Source organism: Plectropomus leopardus, chromosome 18 (genome assembly GCF_008729295.1).
Source record: "Plectropomus leopardus isolate mb chromosome 18, YSFRI_Pleo_2.0, whole genome shotgun sequence".
In the NCBI taxonomy this organism is placed as follows: Eukaryota; Metazoa; Chordata; class Actinopteri; order Perciformes; family Serranidae; genus Plectropomus; species Plectropomus leopardus.
The window spans coordinates 22,888,445-22,911,133 of record NC_056480.1 but is presented as its reverse complement, the minus strand read 5'-3'; the positions used below and the strand labels follow the sequence as shown (position 1 = coordinate 22,911,133).

The 22,689-nt window shown below is 39.3% G+C and overlaps 1 protein-coding gene across 3 annotated transcripts in view; it reads left to right on the top strand.

The window, feature by feature from the left end:
• trps1 (trichorhinophalangeal syndrome I) overlaps nt 1–22,689 on the top strand; it is a 154,505-nt gene that overhangs the window by 18,669 nt on the left and 113,147 nt on the right. For all 3 annotated transcript variants that reach the window (XM_042506122.1, XM_042506123.1, XM_042506124.1), the window contains exon 2: nt 7,826–8,338. In XM_042506122.1, the coding sequence (XP_042362056.1) occupies nt 8,326–8,338 (13 nt within the window). In that variant the 5' untranslated portion in view covers nt 7,826–8,325. The remainder of the gene's footprint in view (nt 1–7,825; nt 8,339–22,689) is intronic.

Sequence of the window (22,689 nt, the reverse complement as noted above, 5' to 3'; positions counted from 1 at the left end):
ATGTAAAGTGATATACCGAGAATTGTGTTAACAAATATTTTACATTCAACTACCTTTTATTCAACTGTAAATTATGTCCCTTAAAGAAAGGTCTATCAATGTCTGTTTGACCAAGTTTTAAAAACTAAGTCTCTCACTTTTATTATTTTTATTGCAGCAAAATGTGACTAGCAATAAATTTAGTCGTCTACCAAAAGCTTAGCAATATTAGTAAGTTTTATAATAAAAGATAATACTTGGGGTCCATGTATTGATACAATATTGCCACACTAAGTATTGGGATACTATGCTGTACCGACCCCCCCGCCCCACCATTGTCTGCTTTAGAAGGACTATTGAATTAGCAGTCTGTGGTCCACATTCAGCCCAGAAGCGACCTCTGACATACCGTTATGACAAAATACGTTCATCACATACAGCTACTGGATGAGACTAATTGATCCATCTCGCTTCCTTCTCATCTTTGTTATGTTATAGGATATTGCAGGATGTATGGGTTGGTATAGAGACACCACCGATCATGTTATTCACAAAAGTTTTGTTCATGTGACACAGTTTCGACCTCACTTAGTAGCTTTTCAAAACATCTGGGCTGCGGTCAAAGTCAGAAAACATGTTGTGTCTTTTCTAAACACTTTTTCCTGAACTCGGTGGAAAACGTCATGAGATCAGATGTGTGTGTGTGTCTCTGTCTCTTTGTGTGTGTGTGTGCACACGTGTGTGTGTGTGTGTGTGTGTGTGTGTGTGTGTGTGTGTGTGTGTGAGTGAGTGTGGGTGGGAGAGAAAAGATTGTGTGAGGTAGATAGTGGTAGAGCCACTTGTTCTGTACATTGATAGCACTGTTTCTGTTTGCACTTTGCAATAGTCCTGAATCAGATATGTGACCAAAGATATATTATTTATTGAAAAGTGTAATGATGAACTCTGCTTCTTTTATTACATTTATTTGTGTTTATGTAGAAGTTGTCATTACCATAAATTAAAAAAAAAGGTTTTAAATAGGCTGCTGAAAATGTCTTTAAAAATGTTTTAAAATCTCACCCAGTTGAATTTAGAATTAAATAGCCTCCTGTGCCCTACTGTCAACACAACATTTAAGTCAAAATGAAAAAAAATAGTCCTAAACAAACAAAAAAGTAATAATTCTAAAACCTCTGGCTGCATTTTAATGTATTTGGGTGTTGAGAATGATGCCTCGCCCTCTGGACCTGCTGTATCCAATAATACGTCTAATTTTACACTTCACAGTAAGAAGTGGACTGATACCATGCCTTTGATTGTTTAATAGGCGCTAAGAGGCTCTAAGAGGAACATATCTGTTACAGGGGAAGTGGCAGTGTGTCAGCACGTGCGTCTGTGTCAGAGCAAAACTTGAAAGCTCTGGGCGTCGCTTACTGTAATGAATAGACAGACCACTCCCTCAACTTTAACCTCAGCAGCTGAAAGATCTGGTTGATCAAGATTTCTGATTGATGTTGTTCGTAACAGAGTGTAATCGCTGGCATGATCCCGTCATGACAACAAGGAGTTTCTGCATTGCTCTATTGTTGTCTTGATATTTGTCTGGCGGCAGTCCACATTTTAGAGCTGGAGCAACTACGTAAGACACACCAGCAAACCAAACCTGTGTAGACAAATCTAATCATCTAGTCTGATGAGAATAATTAGAAACTGTCATACAGCACACAGCAAAAGATGCACATTCAATTCATGTCAAAAAAGTGAAATGATTATGTTCTTTCCCACATATGAGCACACACTTGATTAGATAACTGCTGTTAGCTTGAATTTAGGGTTGCATCAGATGAATTATTTTCTTAATGAACTGATCCATTGTTTTTTCCATATGCTATCAGAAAATTGTGAAAAATGTGATTTAAATTTTTTTATTTTTAAAGTCGAGATCAACATCTTTTCGTTCCCAATAAAAATTCTGATACCTGAACTTGCATGTCAGCCGAAACCAAATAGCAGTCTGATACCATTGTGTTATTGTTGTATGGCAGGTTAAAATCTTTGTAGAATATGCACAAATACATACAGACAATAAATGCCATTTCTTTTATTATCTCATTTGACTAGTAGTCATAAAAACAAAAACAAAAAAATCTTGGGAATACATAACAATGCCTTTAAAAAAAAAGTGCAGCTACAGTTTACTAGGGGTCAAAACAAGTGCCACATCATGAAACTAAAGCCTAGCGTACTGGACATGTTGCTTCTTTACTGGTTGGACCTTCTTGTCCAAAATACTGCCAAACTGCCGACATTTTGGACCATGTTACAGATATCACTTCTTTTTTGCAGCTCTCAAACAGTAGTTGTCAGTAGCTGCACAGCAGTACATGCTGGGTAGGTTACTGTTACAGAGCAGCAAAGAAGAAGAATTGGGATAACTGAGGTTTAATGCAGGTGTGAAACTACTTAAAAATGTATCAATTAATTATGTGGTATTGAATCGGTGCATAGACTTGTGTACTAGGCGATACCAGATGCAGCATTTTAGGCAGTATTAGAGACGTTTCCAAACTGGTATCTACTAAAAATCATCCAAAATACCCAAATATTTTATTTCCTGTCAACTGAAAGCAACAGATCCTGGTAATTGGATCTTACCTGGAACTAAGGAATTGTTGGCCTTATTGCTTGAAAAGTTGACATAAGTTATTGCAAATAAATACTCTGATTGGTTTATTCCATTAATTGATTAATTTCATTTGCTCTACATTCATTTCAAGTGTGAATCAGAGTTGCCAGTTAAAAGGAATTTATTAGGAATATTCTGTATGTAACTGTAGACAGTCATCACCGTTTTGACATGCACATCAGCAGTTAGTGTCAGCTGCTCCTCAACCTCTTGTAGTGGAGTCTGTTCTCTGACATGTCCTCAGCTGGGAGCTATCATGTTAGCACTTTCTAGCCAAGATGTAAAAACTGAATTGTTTGAGTTTTTAACTCTTCCATCAGTCCTCATAACAAGAGATCCGTTATAATGTAGGAGCTGTCATAAAGAGACTAAGAGTGGCATCTGTATAATCACAGTAACCTTTGGGGGTTCTATGATGCCTATATAGGATAGCTGCTTCAAGAGAAGAAGAGAAATGAAGATAAAACCATCCTTTATTTAGCTTCTGATGTAAATTTAAAGCTCATTTTTGTAACATTTTAAAGGCTTCTGGTAATTTCATATTGTGTTTCTAGGATCAATAGAGAACAGATGTATCCTCCTTTTTCTGAGTTTTCCTGCTTGTTTGCCTCTTATTCAGCTTTTGATGTTAAATCCATGTTGCAGTAGTGATGAGTCAACAACCGAGGGGAAAAAAAAAGAGACCTACTTTAGGTTTTCTGCCTGTCTGCGTATCCAGGGCAAACATAGTTGTGCTCAATTTAGTCATCCTGTTTTTGACAATTCAAAACATAAAACAGACAATTAAAAGCAATTAAGAACTTCCAGACAATCTTTAAATAAAATAAATATATGCAAATGTACTTTGATTTTTGATTACCCTTGCTGATTAATGTATTTGGAACACGAGAAAGTAGACACACCCCAAACAACAATAACTTTCAGATGTGGCGTGTAATCATGTTGTTTTCAGATGGATCTTTGCTGCAGTTAAATATCTTATTTCGGCGCTGTTTTGGTCGAAGGTGAACCCACAGTTTTATAACTTTAAAAAAAACAGTTAAAAAAGCTTTGTGTTTGCTTGTGATATCAGATTTTTTTGTTCGTCTTGAATAATTCTTAGAACTTTTTGAACATCACGCTTTGTGACTTTAAAATACAAACAATCAAAACAACTGCATAAACCTATAATTTTCATATGTAGCATTTGAACAAAACACAATGTGGTTTCCTGTCTGTCCAATGAGTAATTGATGGAATGTGGAACTAAACTACATGACATCTAAAAACAAACCAACATGCATCATAAAAAAAACCCTCATATATGTTGGCCGATCTGTTTGTTTGTATTGATACAAGATAAAGTTTTATTAGTCCATGCGAAGATCAGCATTTGAAATCCAAACAACAAAACTGAGGAAAATAATCCATTTCAGATGGAACAGTTGAGTTGAATATGAAACAATGTGCTCTCTGTGCTCTAATTGGTGGAACATGGAGCTTAACTCTGTCTACATAACATCTAAAAACGCAGCGAGACACATCAAAACGGCCTTTCAAAGACAATCATTTTCCCGGGGACAGTGCGGGGAAAAAAAATCACTGAAAGAAGAGGAAGAAACAAGCATAATTAGTCTGACCACCATGTCATTCGAAACGGCATTAGCAATAACAAATCAAAAAACAATAAAAGATGAGAACAAAGATAAATTAAAGGGCTTATGTTTCATGGTGAAAATGATTGAGAATGAATTTGATGGTTGTCAGCGCGCATGTGCATACAGTGTGTGCGTGTGTGTGTGTTTTGGTGGCAGTGAGACAGTTTAGCATGTACATGTCTGTGTGTGCATGCAAGTGTGTGTGTGTGTGTGTGTGTGAGAGAGCTAGGGAGAGTGGGTATTTGTGTGTAATCATGTACGTCAGGCCGTCATGAATGGTGTGTTTGAGACAGAGCGGAGTGTGGAGTTCCTCGGGCTGGACCAAATTGGAAACAGAAAAACAAACATTCCCTAGGAACCCCCGCTCTCCATCTCCCCCCACCACCACCCTCCCCCCCTCGTCTGCCGGCTAGTGGCGCAGTCCAACCTGTCTGGGACAATGTAACGGTCTATAGTCGGACCGGACCACACACGTTCGCGGAGGGGGGTCGGAGCGCAGGAGGAGGCGGCTGTGGTGGTGGTGGTGGGCGGGGGGGATCTCAGCCATAATGACAGTTGGAAAAACAGACAGAAGAATTATGAAAATGACAGAGAGCTCAGTGATGGATTGATGGGAAAGATCGAGTGATGGAGAGGGGAGGAAAAGTGAGACGGGGAGTTGAGAGTTGATGGACGTGAGATGTGGAACTGAGAGTAGTAACAAATGGAGGTTGAGAAAAAAAGTCATTGTGGAGAAATAATAAAAAAAGAGGATAAGGAGAAAAGCAGAGGGGCAGGGAAACGAGCGATTGAGTAAATGAGTAAGCAGCAGCTCGACTGAGTCAGAGCTCCACAGGGAAAATATTTAGAGTCACACTCACTCTTTAAGAAAAAGAAAACTTCTCTCTCCCTTTTCTTTTCCTGTTGTGAGTACTACTAATGAGTAAGTCGCCCTCCAGTTATTCTTTTTTCTTTCTTTCGTTGTTGAAGAAAAGCCCTCTTACTTTCTTTCAGCTGTAACAGCTAATGCTATTATGTGGTCAATCATGTAATAACCGGAAGCATGTGTCTGTGTGTATGTGTGATCAGTGTAATTTCACAGTTCGGATTTTACAGCCCGGAGAAAACATTGCAGCCAACGAGTGTGATCTCTGTTTGTTTGTGTGTGTGTTTTGCATTTAGTCGTAGCGTTGGTTTAAAGCTTATCAGATGTTCTCATTGAGGACACTTAACAAGGTTAAACGGGGACTTGTAATATGTTTCATCCCATACGTCTACCTAACATGTTTATATATTCAAAAACACTGTTTTAACTCTCTGTTTTAAGATGGGAGGGTCTTTTAAAATGACTCATAATTTCAGTAATGACTCAATGTGCTTTACTGTTCATGCCAGCAATCTTTTTTTTTTCTTTTCAAACAGCAGATATCCCTTTTCAAATAACAACACACTCCAGTTCTCAAATGGCTGGTTTGTTAATTTTCTATCTATAATCCAAACAAAGCTAGAACTGCTTGTGGATGTGGTCAGAGCCACAGTGAAGCAGGTAAAAACTGCTCAACAGGTATACTGGGATATGAAATCCCTTTCTTTGTACCCAGGTTTTTTGCTGTCTTGCTTATTTACTTTACATTAAAACGTCAAATGCAGCCTGCAGCGGAAATATGACATGAGTGGTAGTTTGTTTTGTGCACACGCACCTCTGTCCGTCCTGGGAGAGGAATTCCTCTGCAGTTGTTTTTTTTTTTTTTTTAGGTTTAGGTTTAGTTTCTACCTCAGCCCTCTGAGTTGTTGTGATTTATGATTTTGGGCTGATATTGAACTATTGAAGAGTTCCATCCAAAGAAAGGCTGTTTGATTCACAGCCTCAGTATACATAAGATATAACTGTGGCTTTATTAGCAACTAGGGTTTCAGCGGCATGCGATTTTCCGGGTGCGATGGCCGTCTCAGAAAATATGACAGAATAATTTAAATTTATCAGTCAAAATGACTCTTAAAGAAATTAAACCAGAAGAGTTGAATTTAGCTGAAAAAACACCACGTTATTACTAAAACTGAAACATGAAACCGAAACTGAATTGAAGTATGTGTAAGAAGTCTCCACAAAAGTGTCCAGTTGCATTTAATTTCGATATCATAGATAAGCACATGATAACTGTCAACCATGATATCATGGTATACCTGATAAACGCTATACCACTGCAACCAAGAAACAAGTTCCAAATATAGACTCTCCTCAAGTGTGTGTGTGTGTGTGTGTGTGTGTGTGTGTGTGTGTGTGTGTGTGTGTGTGTGTGTGTGTAGACTTCAGATTTGTCTCCGATCCACCACTGATACACTCCTACATTTCTACACACACGAGTCAGACTGACCCGAGGAAATGGCTTTGTATAAATACAGACTCAGATTTAGATTTGCGGTGAGAGGGAGAAAAGAGGCAAGATGGATGGAAAGAAGAAGAAGGGATGGCAGAGAGAAAGAGAGAGAAAGAGAGAGAGAGAGAGAGAGAGAGAGGAGTGGTACAGACAGAGGGTGGGGTGATTTTTGTGGTTGGGGCAACAAAAGGGGGAACTGAGAACGGGAGAGCCTGATATTTAACACTAGAATTACTGAATAAAAAAAAATGCAATTGTTAATGGTCACAGCCTCTGGATATTTAATATATGCCACTTAATTTATTTATTAAGTTCTTTGTTTTCTAAATCGTAAAGTAATCAATATTGATTTAGTACTGAATAAAAATTGTAGAAAAACTGAGAAAAGTATTTTTGTTTTTTTTTTACTGCTGCCACTGGTTGCTCCCACATGCTGTAATTGTTTTCTAATTTGAATTAATTTCTCGGGGTATAATTAGTGGCTTTTGTGTCACCAATTTATTGGCAGCACACTGTTCTGGACACTATGTTTAAAGTATTTTTAGCTGGTTGAGGACTTTACTACCAGTATTGTTTTAGCTGTTGTTAGACTGCGCCAACGTCTGTAACGCTCTCCTCCCTTCCTCACACAAGCTTGTTGGAGAAGGTATGTTCCAATAATTGAACTCCCTTGAGCGCAGCCTCGCTCACATGCTTTTTAAGAAGGCGGCTGGTTCACAGCTTTCAAACACATTCCTGTTTCATAATTGCAGATTTTAGAGAAAAATACGAAGGGGAAAAAATACTAAAGCAATAACAGGTTTCTGGATGATGCTCTTCCTTGTCAATGGCACACATATTTCTGACATTTTACAATACATAATCAGTGGCTTGGCTTTATCCGGAGGCCTTAAAACAATCTTCACATGTGGAAGGCGTTGTCAGCTGTCAGCTATGGCGATAAAACAAAATTGGTACAATTAGAGAGTTTGACTGGCTGGGGTCTCAGCAGGGCACTAAATATTTTTGCGTACTGTGCACCTTTGATCAGACAGTCAATTTGGATGTCTAAAGTTTAGGACAAAATTGTTTCCCGTACACGTAAAATAGGGACTAAATGTCTGAAGTCTGGCTTAAATATGTTCCAGTAAATGTTGAAAAATGTGCCCGTTTCTAACGTTATTTGTCTTTCTGTCATTTTCCAGGTTATTAAGGTGATGGTGGACTCTGACAACCGTGACTGAGGACCTTAACCAGAGCGCAAAAAAAAAAAAAAAAAGACCGGACAGCAAGAACAGCAGCCTGCATAAAACTTCTTACACGGATCTACAACACACTTGATCAAACTCAAAGCTGTGCTGCACAGCTGTTAAGCATAAGAGGAGCAACAGCTCTGGACCAAAGGTAGCTGATGCTACGTGGAGTTTAAGACCTTTTTGAGCAAAAGTCAAAGAAGCTGAAACGTTTTTGCTCTGATGTTCATGGACCTGTGTGGAGTTACGTGGACCTGATAAAGAAATGGAGGGATATTAGTTTGGGCTTGGCGCCTGGTTTTCTGCTTCCCATTATCGTGTGGAGTACAGAGGGCCAGTAGCTGAACTGTTGGCTGCTGCTGGACGGACCGTCGCGGCCCGGGGTTGAATCGAGCTGCTTCAACAGAGCTGATGCCAAGGCCAGGAGTCAGCCATGATGTTTTTATAACCTGATGATCAGCAGAGGTAGGACAAAAAGCGGTAAATGCAGTCTTTTTTAATTTTTCTTTTGCATAAATTTCTCAGCATTATGGTTAACAACTTTAATAACCGTTATTATCTCCATCATTTGGATTATTTAATAAACAATCAACAATTTACCAAAATGAAATACTTCATTTTAAACAATTTTAACTATGTATAAAGCACAAAATAATATGTTAAATTACATGTCTGCATGATCATATTCCTTATTTTGCAATTTAAAAAAAAAAAATTGAATCCTTTGCATTTAAGTATCAGGTGTCAGAGAACATAAGTAATTATTGTTTATTAATTGATCTTTGTTAAATCAGCAAAACTTTGGCATTTTTCTAAATTATGTAGGTTTAAGTATACAGCGCAACATTGTTAGGTGGTATTGCAAACAATTATACTTGTTATGTGAGACGATATGCGTTTGTGGTGTGTGTGTGTGCGTATTTGGGGTGGGCGTGCTTGAGTGTTTTTTTTTTTTTTTAGCACAGTGAGTCATGATTGTCTTTAAAATATAAAAACAAATAAATAAAAACAACATGTCACTGGATAGAATGAAAGATAAAAGTTTCGATCAGCATCTCCTCCACTCAGAGCTCGGCCGGCTTGTGGGGCTCAGTAGATTAGCATTATTGCCTTTAGCCAGAGCGAGCGCAGGGGGTAGTTTACTGAGACTAAACGACTGCTGATAAAATGGCGTTTCTGCAGAGCAAGGGTGCTGTGAGAAGTATTATGAAAAGCTGTTCTTAGTCATCGCTGCTGGAGGAAGTGACTGTGTGTTTGCTGCTTAACTTATGAAGGTGGAAAACTGTTTGATTATTATCAGTAAAAGCTGAAGAATGTCATTGACATCAGAGAGCGAGCAAGTCTTAGACAAACATTACCTGCTCCTGCATCATGTCTGCCTAGCTGCAGCTCGGTTTAGTAAACCTCGTTTGGAACAGAACTCATTCACTTTGTGTAGCGGTAGCAAATTGTTCAGCTCTGTGATGCGGCTGGATTATATATGTAAGTAATTATTACCAGCGGTGAACCTCTCTGACATAACTGTGTTGGTTTATACTGTAACTTTTACTGCACCAGTAGCAACGTTGATAATCACCAGAGGTGCAAACTTATTTAAAAGGCGTTGCAGAAATCTGCTGGATTAGTGAATCATGAGGCTGCAATTACAGGATGACAACTGGATGCTTATTAAATGCAGAGCTGTATTTTGACTTTGAATGCAAATCATTTTGTCTGTGAAAGTGTTTGAATTGAACAAGTCAGTGTTTCTGTCGCTGCATGCATTCATGCATTCAGAAACACACACTTTGTTGTACTACAGGAAATGCAAATACTGTTGAGGTTATTGTGTAAGTGTGTGCACAAAGATGCAGTGGTTTGTGGTGTAGGGTACATTATAACTATAGTTCTGTGAATATTCTATTGTTTCTATTTTGAAATACTATAAGTGTTGTCTGCCTGCATGTGTGCGCATAAACAAGCGAGATCTTGTGTTAAAGTCATTTTATTGAGTAATGCTGTGTATGGAAAAAATCCTTTACTGTCTGCGTAGTGTGTGTTAGTGTAAAAGACTGATTATGAGTTTATTAATATTAATAAAATACACGGGTCATTTAACTGTTAATTTATACATTTCTATAAAAAAATATGCTATTGAGGTGTGCACACATACACAGAAGATATTTTTAGATTTTTCTCTCCATCATCAGTTGTACTAAGTGCGCGCACACACACACAAAACAACTGCTGTGTTATCCTCCTCCACCTGTGTCACCATGCACGCTGAAGTTCTGTCCGTTTCCTTTCTCATTCTCTCATACACTCAACTTTTTTTTTTTCCTGCCATCTCAACAGTTTACATTGTGAACTGTTTTTGCCGGAAAAAAATTGTGAAACTGTCCGCAGTGAGGTTTGTGTATAATCCACAATAACTGGGATGTTGTTTCTGGAAAGAGATTGTTGAGTTTTACTTTTTTTTTCATTGCTTTGAAAGAAAAATCCATTCACTCTGATTATTTCCAAAATCCCCCTAAATACAACTTAAACTGTTTGTAAGGCTGGACACCATTAGGGCTAATTGGGAAATGTTTTTTCAAGTTTCATTTGGGTGAACTGGCCCTTTAAGGGCAAATTCAGGGAGGTTCATTGGCTCATTTAGTACTGAAGCTCGAAAGTTTAATCACTTTTTTTCTCATGGATGTTTTTTTAGTGTTGGTACATATAAATGAGTGCAAGCCTGTGTATATGGAATTGGGTACGCGTATGTTGGAGGCCTTTAGCGCACATGAGCACGGGCATATGTGTATGCGTGTTTGTATGTGTGTGTGTTTGTGTATGTTTTTCATTATGTGGTATGGTGGCTTTGCTTGGTGATGTTATTCAGCAGGGCGGATTGCTTTGAGCTGCTTGATGCTTTTAGCTGTGGTCTGTGTTTGTGTGTGTCCAACTGTGTCTTCGCATGTGTATGTTTGCATGCCTCCAACTGTGTGTATACATGTGCGCCTGCATGCACGCTTGTGTGTGTGTGTGTGTGTGTGTGTGTGTGTGTGTTGTGGTATAATAAAGTCTTTGATGTGTTAGTACAAGTCAGATTTGGCCCTTTTTTTTGTCTCAGAGTTTTAGAAAACTGAGGAATGTTGAGTAGAGACAATTCAGCTGGGCCCACAAGCAAGTTTGACTCTCATGCTACACACAAACACTCACACACACACACACACACACAAACACACACACATTACTAAAACATTCAGGAGTTTATTTCTATGATGTAGTGCCCCGCAAATGAGTTTCGCTCCTCTGATGCAGCGAGTCCCCATGTGTTTTGCTTTCTCTTTTCTGTCAGTAGATCTGTGTCTCTCTTTCTGTGTCACCCTCTCAATGTCTGTCTCTGAGTGTCACCCTGGATCTTCCTGACACACACAGAAACACCAAAAGTCACAGTAGAGCCTGGTTCAGTAGAAAACATGTTATTCTATGTATGTAAGCTACCTGTTGACCTATTTGCGGAAAATGGGTCAACAGGTAGTTCATTGTGTGGGTGATGATCTCATCTTCTCACGACTTTACAGCAGGATGTGCTGCTATTTGTTCTTTCTCTCTCTCACACTCACACTCACACACACACACACACACACACACACACACACACACACACAGGTTTTTGTGTCAGTGTATCATTCTATACGTGTGTGGGACGGCAACAAATACCCATTCATCATTCCGTAGAGAGGGCACTAAACCTCTGCCACTCCTGCACAGATGCACGCACGCACGCACGCACACACACTCACAGCAGGTTCTTCTCTTTGTCCCCCAAATCCCAAAGAACAATTTATTCTAATTAATTACAATTAAGGCTTATTAATTATGCCGACAAAGATTAATAAAGGAGGCATCACCAGCTGTCATGGCAATTAATGACTTAATTTGTTGGTTTGTTAATGATCAACTTGTTTAAAGGGTACAGAATCAATCAAAGATCAGAGTGACAGATGTGCGTGTGTGTGTATGTATCATGCTCTGAATAGTTTTTTGTGTAGAGTATGTGTCTTAGTACATTCTTGGGTTATAGTTATTTGAAACTATTATGAAATGAAGGCAACAAACAGTTTTGCATGATCACTCTTATATTGATGTCCACCGTCATGCAGGTATGTTAGAAACCACCTTTTAAACCTGGCATTTGGTTTACAACAAATACAGACTCTCTGGAGTCAACAGGTGAGTTATTGAACTACATTAACCCATTTCACTTTTATTGGACACATGGAAGTCTAGAGGTGGACTGGAAAAGGGGGGAGACAAAGGGAGAGAGAGGGGTATGACATACAACAGAGGTCCCGGGGCTGGAATCAAACAGGTGACACTGCAGTTACATGACACGTGCGGTAACCGTTAACCCACCGAGGCAGCCCATGAACATCACTTTATGGCGTCCAGTGTTTCCTACAGAATGAGAGTCCATTTGTATTTTTTTTCTTTTAAATGCATGTGTGCCTTTGTATCGTTCTGTGTTCCCTCTTTAAATTCTAAGGTTTTTGCGGCTCGGTGAATGCAGCACAGGCAGAGCTCTCCATGAGTTACTTCTTTCCTCAGCAGCTGTTTGTGACTTGAGGGTTGAATAATTGATCTGTTGATTAATTGAGTCTGTGCTCACACTAACCAAACAGTATATACATATTCCAATAGCACTCCTAATAAATGGTCTAGCTCCAAAAATTGAAAAACTATTTGTGGCAGCAGATGTTTTAATCGTGGCGGGCTGCCACAAATAAATGAATGTGTGGGAAAACCTGGCATTCATGACAGCGTGTCTCATGTTTGTAAGTGTGTATTATAGGGAAACTGCCAAGTCAACATTCCACACAATGTTTAGGAGTTTACCCCAAACCTTGCCCCACCTAGCAACAGCTTTACTTTTGTGCATCTCATGCCAAATTCATGGTAAATCATTTTACTTTGGTCCATATATATGCATGTCTATTCTAAAGTCACGTCCATTGGGTGACTGCGACCCAAAGCTGATTCCAGTACTGTTAACTGGAGCTCATTGTCAGCCCAGATTGGCCACCAATTTGTAGCCGCAAAACCTTGTCAAATCTGGCAACCATATATGGACCAGGCCTGCTTCATATTTGGATGGAACAGTCAACTAAGTGTTGGGCTGACTGCGCCGACACACAGTACAGTCGACACAACTTGGCTTCTGATTTGCTCCATGATTTATAATCAGTCTGTATAATGATGCAGTAGCTTGTGAGCCAATATTAGCCTCCAGTTTATATAGTATGTCTTATGGCAGCGGTTCTCAACCTTTTTCTTTATGAGACCACTTTTCTATTATCGAGTAAACTGATGACCCCTGACTAAGGTATATATTTTGGGGTATTTCAAATTAATGTTGGCGCGTAAGAATAAGAGTACAGAACAACTAATAACAGTCCAGTTTACCCAAAATAGTGAGCGTAATAACTAAATGTTTGAGTACATTTAGCGGTTTGGACGATTTTTGAGCAGAGTATTTCCTGTAAATATGGCCTCAGCGATGAGTTTTTCCAGACATTTTTAGGATCCTCTAATGCGATTCTCAAACAAACTCATATGCCTCTTTGATGACAATGGTCATTGTTCTATTAGCTTTATAGTAGTTTCAACTGACTCATTTTCTAACGTAGAATTCGGATGTTTAGCAGAGATTGAAGGCCCTGTGAGTAAAGATTGTGTTTAGGTCTTCACCGCGCCCTTTTTATTTATATTTCTGGATATATAAGTTTATATGTATGCTGAGATATTGACCATTTGTATATTATTATTTATTTATTTATTTATAGTTTTAAGTTGTCTTACACTGCATAAAATCAAGAAGGCCCCCAGATCCCCCATTACACTTTGACGACCCTAGCAGGGGTCGGGATACCCGGGTTGGGAACCAGTGTCTCATAGCATAGTCTTAATAGACAATATGTTAATGCAGAAAAAATTGAGAAGGATAATCATTTAAGTACATCATTAACTGTGTCCCTATTTGTATAGAGATAAGAGGCTGGATATTTGTCAAAAACGACATCAGTGCACCGAAACAGTAAACTTCATTGGGAATTTTTTAGCATTCTAAATTACCCTTAGCATCTTTTTGCATTGTGTTCTGTTAAAAACATACTTTTCATATGATGCATAGCTGGCAACACATAAGCTGATACCAGTTTATCTATGATGGGCCAGTATCGGCTGATAAAATCTGCTTACAAATCTATCTGTCGGGCTCTAGTAGAGATGTATCTAGAGCAGTTGCTCTGAAACATGTTGACACCTGACTGTCTTTAAACTGTGTGAAACTCTTAATCAGATATTAAGCCTGAGCACGGCGTACCAGTGAGCCTACTTTCAAGGCAGCAGGAATTATTTTATTGAGAGTTTAAACTTCAATACATCTGAAAATTCACTCTCTCCTCTCATCCACTTGTTACTGCAGTTTGTCTGTAGGGACAACTTCACACAGCCAAATCAGACTGGCATTGGTTGGCTGTTTTGGTTTGTTAATTTTCCACCACTGGTTTTGAGGGTGCTTTTTTGTGTCCAGGGGAAAAATCCATTAATCAGATTAAAAACGGTAACCAGGCAAAGCAGGGGCAATGGGCCCAACCTAGTTTTCAGAGTTTCTACCAATTTATCTTCCTCTCTGTCTGTTTCTGTGTTTGTAGCAGAGTTGGGGTTGAAATCCATTAATCAGATTAGGTTAGCAACTGACCACATAGCCAGAGGGAGAGCAGACCCCAACTAGTGGTGCGGTATTTCAGTGTTATTACACCACAGAATTAGACTCTGTGTGTGTGTGTGTGTGTGCGTGTGTGTGTGTGTGTGTGTGCGTGTGTGTGTGCGTGTGTGTGTGTGTTTGGCAGAGAAGTCCATGTATGCATGTCTGTGCATATGGATCTATGAATTTGAGACTCCAACACTCTTAAGTAATGCTGATAGGAAAACTGGTGAGGTGTTACAATCAAATACACGCCCTTGCATGTTAAATGAATGGGTTTTTTTTTGGTTTTTTTTTTATTTCTCACGCACACAACAATTACTGCTTATCAAAAGCTTCCTCCCGCTGTCAATATGTATTTATCTGTGTGCGTCTTTGTGTGTGCTTCCCAACCTATTAGACCTGCGTATGTGTCACTACTTGCTCCCACAATAACCTGCACTACACCCATTCACCCATAAATTTACCCTTTACGGATGTTTGCTTGTGTGTGTGAGGCTACCTGTTTGTGTTTGTGTGCGTGCAGCCTGCGTGTGTGCCTTCGTCTGGGTGTGCGCACATGTGGGTGTGTGTGTTTTTTTTGTTCAGTTTGGCTACAACAGTGTGTTGTAGCCAAGTGAACAAGTGTTAACAAGCTCTGTGCAGACTGTATTTATTTAATCCATATGCTGGTGAACCATACAGCTGTGTGCTGCTCCTGGTATGTCTGGAAGGAAAAATCACTCTGCAGTCGCAGCCTTGTCTGAGGTACAGAAATTATTGCCAAGTCAGCTTCAATTTGGCTGCTTATTTTGACAAAAACTCATACTGGAATTTTTTTTCCTTTTTTTTTGTACTTAAAGGAGCACTCTGCTGATGGTCAAATTTTCTAGTATGAATTAGTCATAGGGATGACATGCCTGTACTGACAGTACTTGCAGATGTTCTCAGTAATAACTGTGGCTAACTTTCACCTTCAAGCTTGAATGTGGCTGCTTATTAAAAGAAGTTTTTTTTAAAAAAATGTATTTTTACATAAAAGAACAGTGTGTGAGATTTAGGGGGATTTAGTGGCATCTAATGCTGAGGACTGCAGATTACAACCAGCTGAAACAACTTCTCCCAGTTAGAATTTCTTCAGATTTTATTGTTCAAGAGGTTTTTACTCGGAGTTGGATGATTCCCAGAGGTCTCCTCCTCTGCGAAACAAATGAACCCGGTGTTTACAAAAGGTTGAAACGATGAATAAAGCACTTAAATATCAGTATTTCTCACTGTTAAGCATGTTGGAGACAGGTTGCTAGCCCAGTATCTGGTAAAGTGTAAGAAAAATGGAGCAAGTAGTTTCAGGTGTCCCTCAAAGCAACAGTGCAAATGTAAAAGAAATGCTTCCAAAAAGAGAGGAAAACTTATTGCCAAAAAGGCATAAATGATCCAGGTCCAGGCACTCAGAACAATTTAAAGAATGTAAAAGACCTGTGTGTATTTATCTGTGTACTGTGTAGATATAAAAGGCTCAATCTTACGTAACATAAGCATGTTTCTTATTTTCCAGTAATAACACATTAAGAAAATGTACTTATTAAATTATATTCCCTTTTCTGCCAATGTACTGTAACCCTCTTAAAGCCCACACACTGGACCTTTAAAGGAGCACTTTGCTGATTTTCAAAATGTTCTACCATGTATTACTAATGGGGATGGCTTGCCTTTACAAGCAGTCCTTCACTTATGTATCCTGACATCATAGGAGGAGCTTGAATGAGATTACCCAGCTTTCAATTTTACATGCACTGTGGCTTTTATGGTTTACTTCACATTTTAAAACATGTTGTCAGAATCTATGCAGATTTATGTGAGCCAGGGTCCACTGCTGAGGAAATGCAACAAAGACAGGCACAGCCTCATGCTGCTGCTGATAGTGCCTCTGCCAGTTCGGCAGCACCAGCTCCTCTTCCCAAGACGATAAAGACAGAGCTGCTGGGAGCTGACAGGCTAGTGGCTAGCGGTGTCGCTGCAGCTTGCAGCCAGCGCGACCAGCTAAATCAGCCAGGCTGCCTGGCAGCATCAGCGCAACTTGCCAGAACAATATAAACAGAGTAGCTGGGGGCTGACAGATAGTTCCAACTGGTAGTTTTTTCAGATCCAGGTGCCCACCAAAGCCAAATGCAAGCAAGGCAGCCACCATGCTGCGGTGAGTTTCACAGTAGACTGCTGCGTTTGTTTGACTGTGTTGCCAATGCCAGCGCAGAGGGAGTGCTGGTGTGTGGAACAATGTGGGCACAAAATTGTCACCGAAGATAAACAGGAAGAAACGAGCATTGCCAACAGGAACAGGGGGGATGTTGCCTGAGGCGGTGAAAAGTGAGGATACGCTGACTACTCACTTTGTTGAAATATCAAAGCTTCAGACAGTTGGACTTGTCATAGATGATCCAGCATGTCTTGTCTTAAAAAAGTTTTTTTTGTGTGTGTGTGTGGTAGGTCATGTTAAAGATATTTTCTGTACCTAAATATCTTTAGACACTTTGGCTAATTTTTAATACAGAGGTAAGAATTAAAGTAACCAAATTTAATATCTAGTGCATGTTTTTGCCATCATCCATATGTAATTTTATATGCAAAATAAAACAAATTGTATTCTGTTACATATGTGGAGAAAAACAATATACTGTATATAGTACATTAAATGATTACTAGGGAATTGTATAATTTCTTACCACTTCTTATGGAAGTAAGTTTTGCTTTCTCAGTGTGATGACTCAGTGTTGCTCTCCTTCTCTGCATCATGTCTTACACAAGTCACTCATTGGGTCTTAATGAATCAGTGCTGAGTAAGTTGACCTGGAAAATCGGACGTTCTTGACTCCAGCTGCTTTGAGTCCCTCGGATACATTGACTGCAATAACAAACACTGTTGAATTTGACTCCTGAATCCTTTCAGAGCCAATTGTCAGTAATGGAACATGAAGCGTTCCATATTGTTAAGAATATTGGATGACCTGCTGTGTCTCTGACTACAACAGGAAAAAAGGGACGTTAAGAAATTGGCAGAGAAATAGATTTAAATGCCTTCACAGAAAATAAAGCTGTGACTGAAAGTTGGAGAAGAATTTTCTTTTTTTAATAAAACTATTACTGTTAATTACTTCCAAAATGTTGGCAGTGTACCATAGCAATAGAAATGCTGAGAAAGACATGTCTGAATTGTGCAGAGAGTAAGGGACCAAGAGAGGTACAAGACTGAATGTTTCACCATCAGGTTAATGTTATGCTGATCTCAAAGCAGACTTAATAAGGAGGTGTCTGTGCTCTGTTTAGTTAAGATCTGCTTAAGTTTGGCATGTTATTCTATCTCAGAACTGCTGCTATTAAAGCTGTCATGTAGTGAAATTTGACTGAACACTTTGCATTTATGTCTTTTTGCTTCCCGATCCTGATGCGAGTCATTTAATATTGAGTATCTGCTGTTACTGAGTCCTGACACGATACTTCTGTTTTCCCAGATAATACAGCTGCACAATGCACACTTGAAGTAGGTCCACATTAAAGTTATTAAAATCAATCCAGTGTATATGCCGGATAATTGAAAAGCTCTGCAATGCATCAAGAAGAAAAATATTTGCATCCAAGGTTGCTTTCTGTTTTAAAATCATTTTTTATTGTTATTATTATTAAATATTTCTTTATTTATTTTACAAAAATGTAATGTAGTAAAAAACTTGTGGACAGGTGCATAGGAGGAAATTGTCCATAGATGAGAAAAACACAGACTTTTCACAGTGTCACATTAATTGAAATAAACTTGATTATTGATTATTGTTTCTGTCATCAGACCTTTATCAGGTTGAGTTTAATCTCGTTCATCAAGTTGAATTCAACCTAATAAAAGGATAGACCTCATTAAGTTTATTGCAAATGATGGCACAGTGTGCAGATCTTCTCTCTTTTTCTCAAAATAATAAAGTTCCATAGAGTTTTTTTTTTTTTTTGTCTGTACATTTTTTGTGCAGATTGCATTAATTAATTACCTTATTGGTCCTTTGCTGGCAGAGCTATTGTTGGACATGGTGTTGGCATTGTGAGTGTCTGCAGCGAGACACTAGGCAGTATAAATGACACGCAAATTGCAAGATCCCCTCTCACACTCAGCTGAAATGAAACAAGTGCACATTAATTCAGTAAATAACATAAATAAACGGTCACATATTGCATTTTTTATGTCGTTTATGGCGTGCTGTGTTTCACCACAGGAGGTGCTCAGCCTGTCTCCTACACAGCCATGGCATAGAGAAACAGACAGTTTAGAGATGGCTGCATTTCACAATGCTGTGCATAAAAACTTTGCAATAAACCCCCCATGTGACAGTTGACATAAAATATCAGATCAGGCTCCATATAGTTCAATACTGCTGATTCTGATCAGTTAAAGCTGACGCTGATCGGTCCCGATAGTGATCTTTGAGACTGGACATCCCTCATGCTTGTGTCGTTGTTTCTGATCTCAAAAGGTTGATTTTTGTTGATCACTCATTGCTGTTTTATGCGGTAAATCACTGATCGGGTAAAGGCACATTTTTTACTGTAAATGTTATTGCTCTTCTTTGTTTGGCACAAGACTTTGAATCAGCTCTGCCACTTGTTTTTCTTGCTGACTAGATAGAAATTACTTTTTCAGTCCATGTCAGTTAAACTAAAATTCTAATTGTACTAGACTTATCTGTCAACATGTTTATACCTGATAAACTTTTATCCTTTACTCAAACTATAGCCAAACACCGCAGATTCATGATTTAAGATACATTTTCCACTGACTCTAAGAATTATTAGATTAGTTAGAAATAAGATATCAACATGGCACACACAGTATATTTCACTTTGGCAGTCTAGAGCAGGTGTTGATAGACATGCCGTTTAACTTATTTTTTTATTGAGGTATTTTTGATAGCACCGCTGTCGGATGCCAAACATGTAAAATATTAGCAGTTATATTAGCCAGTATAACTGGTCTCACTCCATTCTGTGGTCCTGAAGAGTTCCAGCTCTGCGCAGACATCTGCCGCGGCTGCTTAACGGAGCAGATTTACAACCGCCTCTGTTGGAATATTAAGTTGAATACCTACTTTTAGACGGGGGAAAATAACTAACCTCTCTAATGGATAAGTGCCCTAGAATGCTTAATGCTGAGCCTCTGTGTGTGTGTGTGTGTGTTTGGCAGATGTGTGTGTGTGTGTGTGTGTGTGTGTGTGTTTGTATGTGTGTGTGTGTGTGTGTGTGTGTGTGTGTGTGTGTTTGTGTTTGAAATGCATGTGTGTGTGGTAATCTCCATGGCAGGTTCCTTTGCCATTAGTGCACTACTGAACAAGGCAGCAATTCATTCAGCAGGTTTAACTGTCTGGTGTGTGTGTGTGTGTGTGTGTGTGTGTGTGTGTGTGTGTGTGTGTGTGTGAGTGTGTGAGAGAGAGAGAGAGAGAGAGAGAGAGAGAGAGAGAGAGAGAGAGAGAGAGGACAGAGAGAGAGAGAGAGAGAGAGAGAGAGAGAGAGAGAGAGAGCACTAGAGTGGTGTGTGTGTGTGTGTGTGTCTGTGTGTGTGTGTGTGTGGCTGTGTGGCAGGTTTCTAAGTGCAGAGTGTGTGTTGTTTTTAGAGAATTGTTTCCGTGCGCCTGTCTGCACCATATGGCCCAATGTGGAAAAAGGCCCCTTTAGGTGTGTGTGTGTGTGTGTGTGTGTGTGTGTGTGTGTGTGTGTGTGTGTGTGTCTGTGTGTGTGTGTGTGTGGCTGTGTGGCAGGTTTCTAAGTGCAGAGTGTGTGTTGTTTTTAGAGAATTGTTTCCGTGCGCCTGTCTGCACCATATGGCCCAATGTGGAAAAAGGCCCCTTTAGGGGTCTGTGTGTGTGTGTGTGTGTGTGTGTGTGTGTGTGTGTGTGTGTCATAGAAGGAAAGAGAGAGCGAATGTGTATGTGTGTGTATGAGTGTGTATGAGTGTGTGTGTACAGCGGTCTGGCCTGCTCAGGGTGAAGCTGTAAAAACAAAAACGTCTTGAGAAAAGGAGAAAAAAGAGACTACATAGCAGTAGTGATGTCAAATACTACACCATTCTCTCTTGCTCTCTCTTTCCCGCGCACTTTCTCTCTCTCTCACATACACACAGTCACTGTTCTGCAGTTTCTTATCTTGTTTGATCTTCTATTATTTTGTTTCTCTGGTTTTTATAATAGTGATTTTTCTTTTCTCTTCCTTTTTGTCTTCATTTTTTCTTGTGCATCTAATTGAGGCGCCTAATGCCGCGTTTTACTCAAATGTTCACTTTCTATTTTTACTGAATTAATTACCGTCTCAGTTGTTTTTCGCAACTCACTCGTCATTTAATTCTGTTTTTTGGGTGGTATTGTTCTCAAATTGTTGAATATAATCACTTTCATTTTCCTCCAGTAATCACTTTCTTTTCTCTTCTTGTTTTTCATTTGTCTGTTATGTTTTTCGGTTGTCGTTTATTTTGTCTAATTGGCGTAAACCTCAGGGCTGTGGTAATGACTTCTGAGGTTAACGAGCTTCTGCTAACAATCACTCACTCACTTGCACACACACACACACACACACACACACACACACACACACACACACACACACACACACACACACACACTTGTGCAAGCATGTACAGTATATACAGTGTACACAGTCGTAAGCATACTTTCAAACACATTCATGCAACAATATGCACACACATACACACACTGAAAGGCATGCGCGCGAAGACACACACGCACACACTTAAACCCATTTCCGAAAGCCTTACAAAATCTGCAAGCATTGACATTATCGCAAGAAATCTGTCACATTTGATTCATGGAGTGCTTACAGCTTCGGTTTGAGTGTTGGATCTGAAGTTATAGGAGCACTTGTGAGGAAAAAAAAGCCAATTAGACTAAGGTGTGACATTTCAATAAATAATGTGTTGCTGGCTTTTTCTGTGACATGGAAAGAACATTTACACCTTTATTCTGAAGTACTTAGGTAACACTATCAGGCTCAAAAAGATAAATGTTGTTGTCTAACAGAAATATGAGTTCCTGTTAAATTTTTGGGATGGATAGGGGGTGTGATGAAAAAAAAAGGGAAAAAAAGCAAGAGAGCGAGTGTTAAGAGCTTTTAACAGCTTCTTAGGTACACTATGCAGGAAATGTAAGTTGCAGTTTGTGAATAGTATCGCCAACAAAAGATTTCACTCTCATTCGCTATTTTTGCGTTTATTTGGAGCTGTATCTGCAATTTTCATAGCTTCCCCTTGGATGCATGCTGCTTACTGTCGTATACCTGGCCACAGCTGTTTAATTAAGTCTCAACCTCACCTGTGAGCTGTGCCCAGGAACATCCCAAACACAGCAAAATAATATCAGAAGAGTCAGGCAGAGGGCAAAATCTCTGCAGATCAATACAGCGCCACACACTTCAAATGGGTCTTAAGTGATGATTGAGAGCAATAACTTCTGTATGACTCTATACGATGTATTTTGTCAAATCTGGTATTGTGTAGGCCCAGCTTTAAAGGAAAACCTCACTAACTCACACGCTTATACATCCATGTATTACCATTCTGCTGCTGAATGTAAAATAAAACCAGTGAAGACATGAAGATGTAAGGTGTCAGCATAATGCCATCAAAAGCTGGACAGTTTAAAAGAGACTGAATGCCATTTGTAAGATTCATCACACATAACTTCGACTCCCAAGGTCCCCCAGTCACGAAACTTAAAACTCTGTTAACTTATCTAACAGCAGGTTGGAAGGTAAATATTACATTTTTTTAGAAAACTGACAAAATCCGCAGCTCAGATTAATTAAATTTTGGATTCCAGGTCAATTTTGCTGAATTTGGCAACTATCACCAGTCTCAGTACTCTTAATGTTACCAACCAAATTACAATGGTAGTACCAAGTACACAGTAGTTCACAATAAATCCATCAGTGTCAAATGTCAGTTGCGAGTACATCTGGGTGAGAACACTGGGTCAAACAAGAGGTGGAAGTGCCCCAAAGCCTGGATGCCTGGACTGGCCACAGAGCTCAGTGGCTCATTGGCTTTCCAGCAAGCCAAAATTAT